This window comes from Xiphophorus hellerii, chromosome 19, assembly GCF_003331165.1.
Source record: "Xiphophorus hellerii strain 12219 chromosome 19, Xiphophorus_hellerii-4.1, whole genome shotgun sequence".
NCBI classification, from domain to species: domain Eukaryota; kingdom Metazoa; phylum Chordata; class Actinopteri; order Cyprinodontiformes; family Poeciliidae; genus Xiphophorus; species Xiphophorus hellerii.
In genome coordinates, this window is record NC_045690.1 from 26504917 (window position 1) to 26517375 (window position 12459).

The 12459-nt window shown below is 39.1% G+C and overlaps 2 protein-coding genes across 10 annotated transcripts in view; one reads left to right on the forward strand and one right to left on the reverse strand.

Annotated features, from left to right (window-relative positions):
• Positions 1 to 6008, reverse strand: part of kiaa0586 (KIAA0586 ortholog) — a 36721-nt gene extending 30713 nt beyond the window's left edge. For 2 of the 5 annotated variants that reach the window (XM_032547961.1, XM_032547959.1), the window contains exons 1-7: positions 5315 to 6008; positions 4486 to 4582; positions 4070 to 4313; positions 3485 to 3555; positions 2475 to 2559; positions 2319 to 2385; positions 1518 to 1644 (exon numbers count right to left, since the gene is read on the reverse strand). In XM_032547961.1, coding sequence (XP_032403852.1) covers positions 1518 to 1644; positions 2319 to 2385; positions 2475 to 2559; positions 3485 to 3555; positions 4070 to 4313; positions 4486 to 4582; positions 5315 to 5597 — 974 coding nt within the window. In that variant the 5' untranslated portion in view covers positions 5598 to 6008. The remainder of the gene's footprint in view (positions 1 to 1517; positions 1645 to 2318; positions 2386 to 2474; positions 2560 to 3484; positions 3556 to 4069; positions 4314 to 4485; positions 4583 to 5314) is intronic. The other 3 variants (XM_032547958.1, XM_032547957.1, XM_032547960.1) reach the window with 2 other exon arrangements.
• Positions 268 to 11575, forward strand: timm9 (translocase of inner mitochondrial membrane 9 homolog). 5 transcript variants are annotated; one of them, XM_032547969.1, is made up of 4 exons: positions 268 to 294; positions 8150 to 8198; positions 9103 to 9198; positions 11104 to 11575. In XM_032547969.1, exons 2-4 carry the CDS (start codon positions 8160 to 8162, stop codon positions 11236 to 11238), a joined length of 270 nt encoding a protein of 89 aa, XP_032403860.1. In that variant the 5' UTR covers positions 268 to 294; positions 8150 to 8159; the 3' UTR covers positions 11239 to 11575. The 5 variants fall into 5 exon arrangements, with proteins under 5 accessions (XP_032403860.1, XP_032403858.1, XP_032403859.1 ...); XM_032547967.1 differs by having other exon boundaries at positions 276 to 297; positions 8147 to 8198; XM_032547968.1 differs by having other exon boundaries at positions 276 to 293; positions 8147 to 8198.
• The last annotated feature ends 884 nt before the right edge of the window (positions 11576 to 12459 follow it).

Consider the following 12459-nt stretch of genomic DNA (forward strand, 5'->3'; position numbering starts at 1 on the left):
CTGCCAAATCATTGTGCATCCATTTGGAAATCAGTATACCTGCTGAAAAACATTACATAAAATACCTGAAAAAATTTAATTACCACAGGAAGACATGAAAAATATAAGGAAGCTATTTTTTTTTCACCGTTTTTGATTTATTTTTTTTAATCACTGTATTAAGAAAAAATTATTTTTTTTGTCAACATACCAGATTGTGATCTAATGTTATGCTGATGCAATCTGAGGACATCACACCTTCAGCAAGGTAGTGTTTTCTCTCTGCCAGCTCTTCTCTCACACACACACACACACGCACACACCTGCAGGCATCCCTCTGATGGGTACCCTGTGTTGCCCTAGAAACCTGTCTGCTGGCCACAAAGAAAGGGGGAGGAATCTGCTGAACATCATGAGCTGCAGCCTTGTTCGCCCCAACTCTCACTCTCTATGCATAAATATGCAAATCACCTAACACACACACACAAACACACCCATACGAGCAGAGATGGGCTCAGTTAAGACATTCTGGTGCTTTGAATGCAGATTCTCTCCCCTAAATCTACATCCTTTCTTGGTCAAACACAAAGCCCGACATGTACAGGTTTACATCTATGCATAACTATTAATGCTTCACCTGAATATGCACCTTTTCATTTAATAATGGAGTTTTGCTTCATGTGTCTAACACAAAAATAGTGTCTTCTTCCATTTGCTGGAGAAACTGCTGACATGTTTGGATTGAGGACAGCTGTAAGAATGAAGTCTGTAGAACACAAATATTCCTATTTGTGTTTCATTAAAATCCCTTAGCTTGTATTTTCTGGTGTTATGGACAATACAATAATAGAATATTTGTGATATTTATTGTCACAACAATAAAATAGACAAAAGAAACCTATAATATCTTTACAAAGTATTTGGTAATATATCTATCATTACATTCAGCCAAAGCCCCATAAGCACAATTCTAAAAATAAAACATATGGATTATTATATAGATGACATAATTTACATTAATTAGAGCCCCTGTGTTGTCAATCAGCACACAATAACTGCATACAATTATATGTTAAAATGTATATTTATAGGTATCGATGCTCTCATTGAACCAACAATGAAAAACCAGAATTCAAACTTCTAAAGTAATAATTTTTGGGGAGTTACAAACATAGAATCAGAATAAACAATGAACCTGACATGGGTGTTTGGGACATTTGAGGCGCATAAAGCAAACCCACAAAGAAAACAGAGACACCATAAACTAACAAAACATCAGAGCTGTCAGGTGCCAGCCACCACAGCACCGAGCCAACACTGGCTCTGAGAGCCGTTTATTCATGGTGCAAAATGTTTCTTTGATAATAAATATATAAATATATAAACATAGGGGCGTTCACTGAATCTGGCTGCTTTCCAACTGCAGCAAACTGCCTTTTTACAGTGAAGCTGCTGCTGCCTTACACACAAAGCTAAGCTGAACAAATTGAACAAAACAGAAGTGATGAGATACCTTCTGTAAGCGTGTCCAATTTTACCTGGATTGCTCTGGCCTGGAGTCACAGTGGCATGTTTCCATGGCAACTGCATCCGTCGGTATGACAGCGGGGGCAATAGCAGGCCCTCCGGTTCCTGACGAGCTTGGCTTCTGGTCCTTGACTTTGGCTGGTGGAAGACAATGATTGGAAATTCTGAAGGCATCCTGTCATTTTGAATTCAGGATCCGGATTCAGGATTCTGTCAATTTTGCGACAAAACGGACAGCAATGCAGTAATGTGTGCATATTCAGCAAACAAAGGACTGTTAGTCAAATTCACATGCTGCTGAGAGAACTGGTAGATTGTCCAATAGAAAACCATTTACTGTATTTTGACATGGAACAAAACGATGAGCTGACTTCATGTCAGTCTGGTCACATCATCAGAACACCAGGCCGTCTGAAGTCACTTTCAATCCATTTTTTGCCCCTTACAGATTTCTTTTGCTTTTTCTTTTTTGTCAGACTTAAAATATTTCAGATTAGAATTTAATATCAGACAAAGATAACCTGATTAAATACAAAAAATTAGAATTCATTTATTATGGGAACAAGCGGGACCTCTAAACCTGATAACTGACTGTTAACATTCCAAAAAAGAATATTTTATTTAACTGACACCTCAAAGTGACATAAATCTGTCAGTTTAAGTTTTACCCATTTCCATTCACCTTTTCTTATTCTCATCATTGAAATCAAAAACTGAAATAAACCCAGCTGCAGTTAACAAATCCGTTTGGGTGGAGGTGTTTGGGTGTGATAGTGTGTGGTCATTCAGCCACCTGGTGACAGCAGACTGACCTTTGGAGTCTGAGGCGATGGAATCCTGACCCGTCACTATCTTGATGGCTGACTCCAGCAGCTGGCTCTGATTGGACAAGAGGGGAACCAATAACCAGTGAAAAGGCAGAGGGAGGATGCAGCAGCAGCAGCATCTGAGCAGGTGAAGCAGTTTACCTGCAGCTGCAGCTGCTGGCTCTGCAGCGTCTCCAGGCGATGCAGTGTGTGTTGACTCAGACTCCGTCTCTGGCCGTCATCCTCCCTTATATCAGAACACACGGTCAGGCCACACAGCTGTCACAGGCAGTTTGCTTCAGATACGACGAAAGCACAGCAGCTTGTTCACAATCCAATCACAGAGAACAATCCGTCGGGTATGATCCACCAGACCACAATCCACTCCTTAATATTTTTGGGATTTATTACTTTTTTCCTATTCAATCAGTTATTCAAACACACATTTCAAAACATGTGGTAATAATAATAATAGTAATACTTCCTCGTTTTTTCAGGCTACAACAAAAAATTTAATTTCTGTGTTAAGCTACTTTACAGCCATCTACAGGCAAAACACAGTTACTACATGTTCAGAAAAATTGTTGCAACCTTTGTGATTTTTGTTTTTCTCTGCAAGCTGCAGAATGTACATCAGGGTTCTACATCAGCTCATTAGGGCCATTGTAGATAGAAAAAAGAAATAGTACATTTCTGCCAAAAATCTTAGAAATTGATTTAATGCCTTGAAATTGAGTTTTAAAAATTGAAAATTTTTGACTTTTGAAACTCAGAAATTTCCAAGTATTTCTAGAAAATTTCTGAGATTTTATGTGATAGACCAACACAAACTAGGTAATTATTGTGAAATCGAAGGAAAGCCATGCATCATTTTTCAAGTTTTCCATTCAAACCCTGATGTGCAAATCTATTCAACCCCCTTTTTCTCTGATGCCTCCAAATAAAATAAAGACATGGACGTCTACCTACACTGACCTAAACCTAAATTGGTTGGAGTAGATATCTACCATTAAAACCATGCATTGTCCTTCTACTTCACTATTATTCAATACTTTGTGTTGGTATATCATGTAAAATTCCAAATGCATTAGAATTTGTGGCTGTAGAACGAGTGTCAGTTCTTTATTACAAGGTCCTGCAAAAGCAAAAATGGCTACAAAGCGTGTGTGTACCTGTCTGTGTGCAGCAGCTTCTGGATGCCTTCAGACAACTGAGACATTCGAGCTTCAATGTCTGACTGGGCCTGAACACAGAAACACAAGAACAAGCACAGACACTTATTCTAGCTGAAAAATTTGATATTAAGAAGAAATTGTAACAATTCTGAAAAATCCAAGTAATATAAACAAACAATAAAAAGACACAGTGAATTATAATTTAAAAAGCTTTGCGAAGGTAGATAAGATCAGTGGATAAAATCAGTTTGTCATGTACCAGTCGACAGCTGATCCCCCAAAATCAATCGCCCCTAAGCACCTTTAATCGCCTCCAGTTACAATATGTGTAAAATCTTATGTATCAATTTCTTGGGTGTCATTTTTGGTAGTAATTTTCAGTCACCATGCAGTCAAATTCTGCTCACTAATATAATAATATAATTGGCCAGTTGGATGCACTTTGGCCATATTTAATGCATACACCTGAAAGAGACCTTAAAAACCAACAAGAAAAAGAAAAGGAGGAAAGATCTGGGGTGATCCAAAGTCAGTAATCAACGGTGGCATCACAGTTTTGTGTTTTCCAGCCCAGCTAACTACCTTGATGAGAGGAGCGGTTGCAGCCACAGCTGCGGCTGCAGCAGCTGCTGCAGTTTGGCTGATGTCTCCCAGGCGACCAGATGACGCCTCGGTCTGAAAACCCGACACGCTCGCTGCATCGTCAGCGCTCTGATCAGGGCTGTTCCAACCGTTTGATGTGTTCTGAGTCGACCTTGGCCGCAGCAGCTGGACGCTGACTTCCCTCTTGTGGTGGTTGCTGTGGCAACTGGGCAGAGGGACAGATCTATATTAACTATAAAAATGACCAAACTATGATATTGGGCTGTCACTGCAATGCATGTAAGGCAAGATACTCATAAAGCAAGTGTGATTTCCAAGACACCCGAGTTCAAAACTTAAAGGTTTTTGCTGACAGAGCTCAGAATATAAATTGAAGTTCTGGTGAATCTTCTTACCGTTGTCTCAGCGCTCCCAGCACCACTCCTCGCCCCCCGGCCTTGAAGCATGATGTCTGAAGCTCCTGACCCGAGGAGGATGACGGAGCCAGGGGTCCTGGAAGAAACATGTCACCATTATCTCAGAGACACTTCCTGTGGTAGTTTGACCAGCATCTTTACAACATCTCAAAGATCTTTGGAAACCACGTCCATTATAAAATGTGTGTAGTGCATGGCTTCACCTGGTTCAAATTTCTGGAAAAAAAATTTTAACAGGCACCTTTTGCTATTCAATTATTAATTATCTTAATCCCCCAAAAATATTTTTTTTTCTTTTTAGGAATTATATTCTTATTTAAAAGATTATTTAAATCATTTGCATTTTATTAATATATATAGTTTAAATCAGGCTTATACGAAAATTCTGCAATCTGCCCATTTTTTATCCGATTCATCGTTAGAATAATCAATAGGTGAACCCATAACTAAAATAATCGTTAGTTGTGGCCCTATCCGAGTGTTTGTTTCTTGCCTGAATCTCAGTGTTATTGAATGTAACTCGATTCAGTAACAACAAGCTCAGTTGCATGTCGTAAAAGTGGAATTTAATGCATTCTAGGCTGAGGGCGGATCAAGTGAGAAGTGTCACAATCCAACCTCGGAACTCTTACAGTTGTGTTTACATCTCACGTTGCCATGGTGAGCGGTTTGGAAGGTTCGGAGAGTACAGATCCTTAGTTTTATTTTAGCAAATAAAACTTTGACGAACTCGTTTACAACATTTTCGGGACAGAGCCACACTGGCCCCCAGTTTTTGTTTGTTTTTATTATCATTATTATTTCTTACCGGTTTGGGAATCCTTTGCTACCCGAGCTGGGTCAACAGCCTCCGGTTTGTGTCCGGGATTCCGTGGCCTCTGTGTTTCCTTGGCCCGATGGGACTGGACGCGCACAGGCTCCCCCAGCTTCTGGACTGTTATTTGAACGGATTGGGGTATCTCACTGGCTTCCAGCCTGCGCTCCGGGAGAACAATGCGAGTGGAACGGATTAAAACCTCCCCGGTGTCCGAACTGCACGACGACTGACCCGGACTGAAAGCGGTTGAGTCAGAGGGAGCCGGAGATAACATGCAGGCAGCAGCTAATGTATTGAAGCTTTGATGGGATAGTTTAGTTTAAAGTTACAGCAGGTTTAGCAAGTCTCTGCGAACACATTTCAAATTTCCCGCTTGTGGACTTTCTGCTTGGAGAAAGAGCTGGACGGAAACAAACCAGAGAATGGAAGCTAACTGCACAGGAACAGAACGCGAAGAGCGCCTACTAAAAACAGCTGAAGTGTAAAATAATCAAACAAAGTTAGGAGGCGATGCATCCCTCGCTGTTAGGGAAACTCTACTTTTAACTTCCGCTTTCCCCACCTCTTCTTTGTCTACTGAGTATGTAGCAGTCTGCAAACTACCAGGTGCTACACTGCCCCTAATGGACGTTGTTATTGCTTCCTTCTTCTCTGGGCTCCCTTTCGGTCTATACTGCCACCTACTGGAAGAGCAACATCATGTCATCAAGCCGATTTAATCAACTCCGTTTCTGCACCTGGCACTTTATCCGATCATATTTTCCTTACTGCTGATATAGTTTCTTTTCTTTAAATATATTATGTTTTTATGATATTTAGATGTCCCTCTCCTTCACTTTAAATAACAGCTTTACCTCAAGAATTGATCTGTTTCACTGTCATAATTTAAAAATCAAAGTTATGGCAAGTGATGTCGAAAAACTACTCTACATTAGTTGCTTCTGTGTAGAAATACAATTCTTTATTATCAAAAAGAATCTGTCCACTCATAAACATACGTTTTAGACTCATTTATTGATTTTAGTTGGTTCCTTTTTTCTTTTTAGTTTTAAACATTAATGTTCCCTGGTTAAGCTTTTTTTGTTTGCTGCTATTTCTTGTTCACCCTCCCTTTCAATAGGTGGCGATAATGCGCTCATAGTTGATTTGCCATCCACCGTAAAACACAAGAAGACAGAGGTTTTCTCATGGTGTGCTGTCAGAGTTGTAACCTTGTTGTAGTTCAGTGAGTGTGAGGCCTTCATCTGGAGCAAGAGTGTGTTTTCGTTGGAATGAATGTGTTTAAAGCTTTGTAGAGAATCTGTGGCCGTGTTTGTCTTTTCGCCCTTCAAAGATTCTGCATCACACACGGAGAGTCGTCCCCATTACCAGCGTGGGCCCAGCACGGACACACACAGGTAACAGTCATCGCAGCAAACCGAGAATGTCCCCGCGGAAGAATAGAGAATAGAAAATATCATGAAAAAAATACCCAAGTGGAAAACAAATCTAGTATTATTTATATAATATTAGGATTTTTTTTATGTACAGTTTTGAAGAAATTAGGAAACCTGTACTTTTCTACCATATTTTGCATATTGATTTTAATACTGAAAAATCAACTCAGAAGAACTATATTTAAAATTTTGGTAAAATTGTTAAAAAATGCAATTCCTGGGGAGAAATATAATTATAGCACTCTCACTTTTATTACCACTTAAAATGGCTAAAGTGGCGTATTTCATTAGGAGAACTAGGTGTTTGTGTAAATGATGTATGACTATAGCTCACCTAGTAAAGACACTGCATTATTCATAAAGACGTCCTAAGTTTGAACCCAGCCTTTTCTGCTCTATTTATTTATGCTTGACAGTCTTGACCAATATATGTCTGTTTAGAGCCACAACAACACAGCAGAAAGACATTCAGTATTAGATCGAATATATACCAGTTTGACAACAACTTTTGCAACTTCTGGGACTATTCATTGCCCCAGAAGTTAATGCAATAAACAATAATATTGCTGTTTTGAGACCATTTTGAAGTAATGTATTGATAATGGCATAGTGGTGCAAGTTCACCCTCTCAAGAGACCAATAAACTTTAATTTTGTAAAGAACATTGCAACTAGAAATGGAAGACATTTGAATAACCAAAATACAACCAAAAACAAGAAATGAAACAAACATAAGCACTATTTACAAACTAAACCATAAATAAAATATATTATGAAGGCTCTGCAAACAAAATTGCCCTTGAAAAAATATTAGTCATAAGAATTGAAATTTTCAATCTCAATTAAATTTATTATGTGATTAATTGATTAATTGCTCATTGTGACTGGCTTACCAATTAGTCTAGATGTTTTTGAACCATTCAGACACTGTAGACCAGCTCACATCTGCACCGGTACAGTTAAGAAAAATCACCCCACTGTTGCCCACTAAGTTTAGTGATTTTTTTTATTGATTTTTTTTTTTTCCTGACAAAATCAGCCAAAATTGGAATCAGCAGGTCAGGCTTTTTAAAAATCAAACAGTAATCGGACAGAAAACTGCAAACAGATCCCTAGATTTGACCTAAAACTGCTCACTGGGATTAGGTTGACGCTGAGCAGTTCATAGAAACCAATGTTTTATTCACTGGACATTTTAAAGAGAAGAAATAATGTGAAATGTGTGAAGACATATGAAAGTGATCAGAATATTATACGTCAGAAAGCTAATGCTCGTGTAAAATGAGGATATTTACAGCATTTCCTCCTGACAGCAGTGGAGCTACTGTGTGTGAATGTACAGGATAATTATTGAATAAGACTGGTGTGACTGTCACATTTTTTTTCTTCAGACTGTGAACTATGGCCGTCCAGGTGACTGAGTCTGACCAGATCAAGCAGGTAAGTTACGATAGTACCACCTCACCATAGAATAGAAAAACAATGTTATTACATCTATAAGTAATGTAATCGTACACAGACTACAGTCCTGTTGTTTTCCACTTGTACTCTTTAACTCCAAGTTTCCAGTTTAGCAAAATAAGGTGTTGTTATTTGGGTCTTGTTCTGCAGACAGTTCAACTAGATGTGAACTGTTGTGTGAGTCTGACTGTATGATGACCTTCAGTCCTTCACTAAAAATTTTGGGTGCACTGATTGATCGGCCCTGATTTCTTTCATTTTGGGTGCTGATACTGACATGATCTTATCCACTGATCTTACCTAACTCTGAAAATGACTGGAAATCAGCAACTGATTGCTTTTGAGGACTGAAAGTCAGACCTGCCCACCAGATCATGTCTGCACGTGCTCAGTTAGTAGTCGCCACACTGTTGCCAACTTATTGACTTTCTTGGTATACCTAGCAACTTTTCAGACAAAAAAAATAGGTATTGGTCAAAATCTGAATGGGCGGGTCAGGCCTTTAAAAATATCTGCGGTCAGCCAGAAAACAGCAATCAGTGCACCCCTAATCTTTCCTGCTCCAGTTAGAGGATTGACATGCCGGGTTTTGAAATTACTCTTAGAAGTTAGAATAGAACGAAATGTTTTTTTAGAAAAAAGAAACCGAAGGAAAGTTCTTAGCTTGTCACACCTCCCGCCCCTTTTTCCACAAAAGAACCAAATCTTCAACTCGTACAGCTGAAGAGCAACTCTTCCCACTAAGAGAACGTTTGGAGAAAAATCACTCAAATGTTCAGTGTCTTTCCTTTTTATATGGCCACTTAGCCCTTCTCAGCATGAGGTAAAAGTTGGGAAAATAATGGTTTGCTTCTGACGAGTGTATTTTCTGCTTAACTTGCAGTTCAAAGAGTTTTTGGGGACTTACAACAAAGTAACGGAGAACTGCTTCATGGACTGTGTCAAAGATTTCACCACCAGAGATGTGAAGCCTGAGGAGGTAAAAAAAACAAACAAAAAAAGCTGACATTTTTTACTTGATTTTTTTTTTTTTGCAAACATTAGCAGACATGTATTAAACCTTTTTTGTGTCAGCTTTAGGAGGAGCAGATATGGGGGTCAAAATATCTCCATATTTTATGTCACTCTTCGTGGACAATGCTAATGGTTAAATATTAGTTTATCTACTCTGTCTGGTCCAGGACTTGACTGGTTTGAGACTTGCCTAATCACACACAGAGTACCCCAGGGTTCACTGCTGGGCCCCTGTTATTCAATGCCTACATGCTCCTGCTAGCTCAGATTATAAAATGAGTTTCTAGTCTGGTTCTGCCAAACATTGAGAAACGGCGTTCATTGTCTTTATGCTCCACTAATCTGGAACAGACTTCCATGAAACTGCAAAACAGCTGAAACACTGAGCTCCTTCAAATCACATCAAACAAACTTAGAGTTGCCCTTGTAATGACTGGAACATTAATTTGAGTCTTTATTCAAATATTTTATAATGATTAATGGGCTGATGATATTCACCCAAATGTAATATTTCTTGCTTGCTTGTTGCTGAAATATTCTGTACAAAGAAACTTTCCTTACCTCTTACCTCCGGTTGTTCCCATCACCACCACTTCATGGCATGCGTTGTTATAGTAACCATTATCACATCCATTTAATATCCTAAAAAACAAAAGAGATGAAAAATACTTCTGTCATTCATTTCAGTGAGTACTTTTTAAGAATTATGGGGGTCACTAGTCATATCAATATTGAAATCTCACATTTCATTTAATTCATAATAATTAAAGGGGCAGTAAAGGATATAATATAAAATGGACTTTTTTGAGCATGACATTAAAAACGTACATGGAGTGTTACCTTGATTCTTTTATTCATCTTTGAGGAAGCTTTTTATCTCTCGTGGCAACCATTCAGCGGTACGAAACGCTTTAGGTTGAACCAAGGCGCAGCTCCTGCTCAGAGCTCCATTTTCTGAGTTTCTGCCTCACAGAGCAGCCTTCCCCACTCAGCTCCTTCAGACTAGCCAGCAGCAATTAGCAAACACCTGTTGGAACTGCAAATCAGCTGAATTTATTATATGAGTTACTTCTCAGTGCAACATTGTTAAAAAAGTCGTTAAAGGGTTAATAGAGGAGCCATGTTGTGATGACTTCCTGAAGGTGGAGTTTCAGAAAGAGCAGGAGATTTTAAAGAGACAGAGACCCAATTTCAATGCGTATCATTTAAAAAAAAATTAAACTAAAGGTAACATAGTTACTTTATTATGCTATAAAATGGGACTATGTGCCTGGAAAATACATAACACTATCCCTTTAAGAGTTGCCGCTTAAAGGCTTCATTCAAATTAAAAATCCTTTATTGATCCCTAAGGAAATTAAATGTTGTTATAACTCATATTAATTCTAATTCTTCAAAGAGATTTAGTACATGGTAATGGCTGTTGGCAGAAAAGATCTCTTGTAGCAGTCTGTGTTACAGTGACTTTGAAGAAACTTCTGACGGAAGATGCTCTGTTTTTGTAAGACAGTCTCATAAAGAGGATGGTCAGGGTTGTCCATAATTTTCTAGATTTTACATAGAATCCTTCTTTGCGTCATCACCTCCAGAGGTTCAGTCAGCCCCAGAACAGAACCAGAACAGAACCAGCCTTCTTGATCAGGTTGTTGAGCCTTTTTAGCTCCCTGGCTCTGAGGCTGCTGTCCCAACAGATGACGGCAGAAGAGATGACACTCCCAGCATCTTGCTGCAAACTTTGAAGGATCTTAGCTTTCTCAAGGAGGACAGTTTGTGAGATTACCAAAGCAATTCAGAAGAATATTTGAACTGTTCATCCCCAGCCCCAGGTAACTTCCTGTCTTCTCTAATTTGTTTCCTTTTTGTCTTCCAGTCCAGCTGCTCTGAGTCCTGCCTGCAGAAGTACCTAAAGATGACTCAGCGGATCTCCATGCGCTTCCAGGAGTATCACATTCAGCAGAACGAAGCTTTGGCTGCTAAGGCAGGACTGCTGGGACAGCCTCGCTGAGCTGCTCTCAGACTGAAGGGCAGCAAGGTCAAACTGATCCTGGTCCAGCAGAACCTCCATCATCACAAGAAAAACTGAAGACACTTCTGATGATGATGATGATGAGGGTGAGGGTGAAACTGAGGCAAAGCTCCCAGTGGAGCCTGAACCATTAGTTCTGAAGCTCAGCAGGACACAGAGTAAAACCCCAGAACATGATTTGAAAGCTGGCTATAAGATTCTGCATCTTGTTTACTGAAACGGAGCTTTTATCCTTTAATGTGCATATGTGGGGTTTATAGCTTGGGACTGGATGTTTTGATGTTTGTCTGAAAACAATAAAGTCCAAGATTTTACAGGTTTGGTCTGTTTATGAAATGTATAACTTTAACCGGGTTTCTACTAGACTGTGTTTGATTTCATTATTTTCTGGGTCTATGTCACTCAATTCCTATTTCCTTCCTTGTAGAATCTCATATTTTCCATATTTCTGAAGTAAGGATTCTAAAACATGGTTGAGGAGAGTGTCATGACACAAGAGACACTTGCATTTCTTTATCGTTACTTCCTGTTCCCACCACTCTGGAGGAGCTGCTGCATCCCAGTCACTAAGTTCAGTGTGTGTGGGCATTAAGTGAAGCCACAGTTCGTTCAACTGGCCAAAAATGGTAAAGATATGCTGCTAGAGGTCCAGCGTGAAGCTTCCCCAGTCAGCATGTAATCTAATTTGAGAAACTGAGTTTGGGTTTTCATTAGCAGTAAGCTAGAATCAACAAATTTTAAAACAAGTGCTTTGCATTACATTCTGTGTATTAAATGTGTAATATGTGAATATTAAATTATTTAAATATGTTCACTTTTTTAAAAAAACATCAGATGGGTCCCAAATAACCATCTATGAAAGCCTACATATCACAAGTTTTTTTTCCCCCACTTATTTTCTTTCAAACGTTCTTCACCTGCTGGAGATGACTTTTTGTCAGATCACTGTGATTCTAATTTGTACATGTACCAAACACAGAATATCTTCAATGTATTGGGGTAAAACCATTGTTGAACTCAATAAGTTCAGGCTGAAATTATGTGGAGAACACCCGCTGTCCAAATAACAATGTTTGACCAACAGAAAGTGTGAAGAACTTGTTTATTGCCGTTTTAAAATGTCCTGGCCGCCAAACGCGCGTTTCAAAATAACACGTCATTCCTAAATGTCTTCAGCTCCTTAGTGAAAATGACACCAGG

Excerpts from the sequence above, each read along its gene's own strand:
- timm9 (XM_032547969.1), top strand. The coding sequence starts at position 8,160 with ATGGCCGTCCAGGTGACTGAGTCTGACCAGATCAAGCAG. Across the intron at positions 8,199-9,102 it reads AGTCTGACCAGATCAAGCAG|TTCAAAGAGTTTTTGGGGAC; the intron begins GTAAGTTACGAT and ends CTTAACTTGCAG. Across the intron at positions 9,199-11,103 it reads GAGATGTGAAGCCTGAGGAG|TCCAGCTGCTCTGAGTCCTG; the intron begins GTAAAAAAAACA and ends TTTGTCTTCCAG.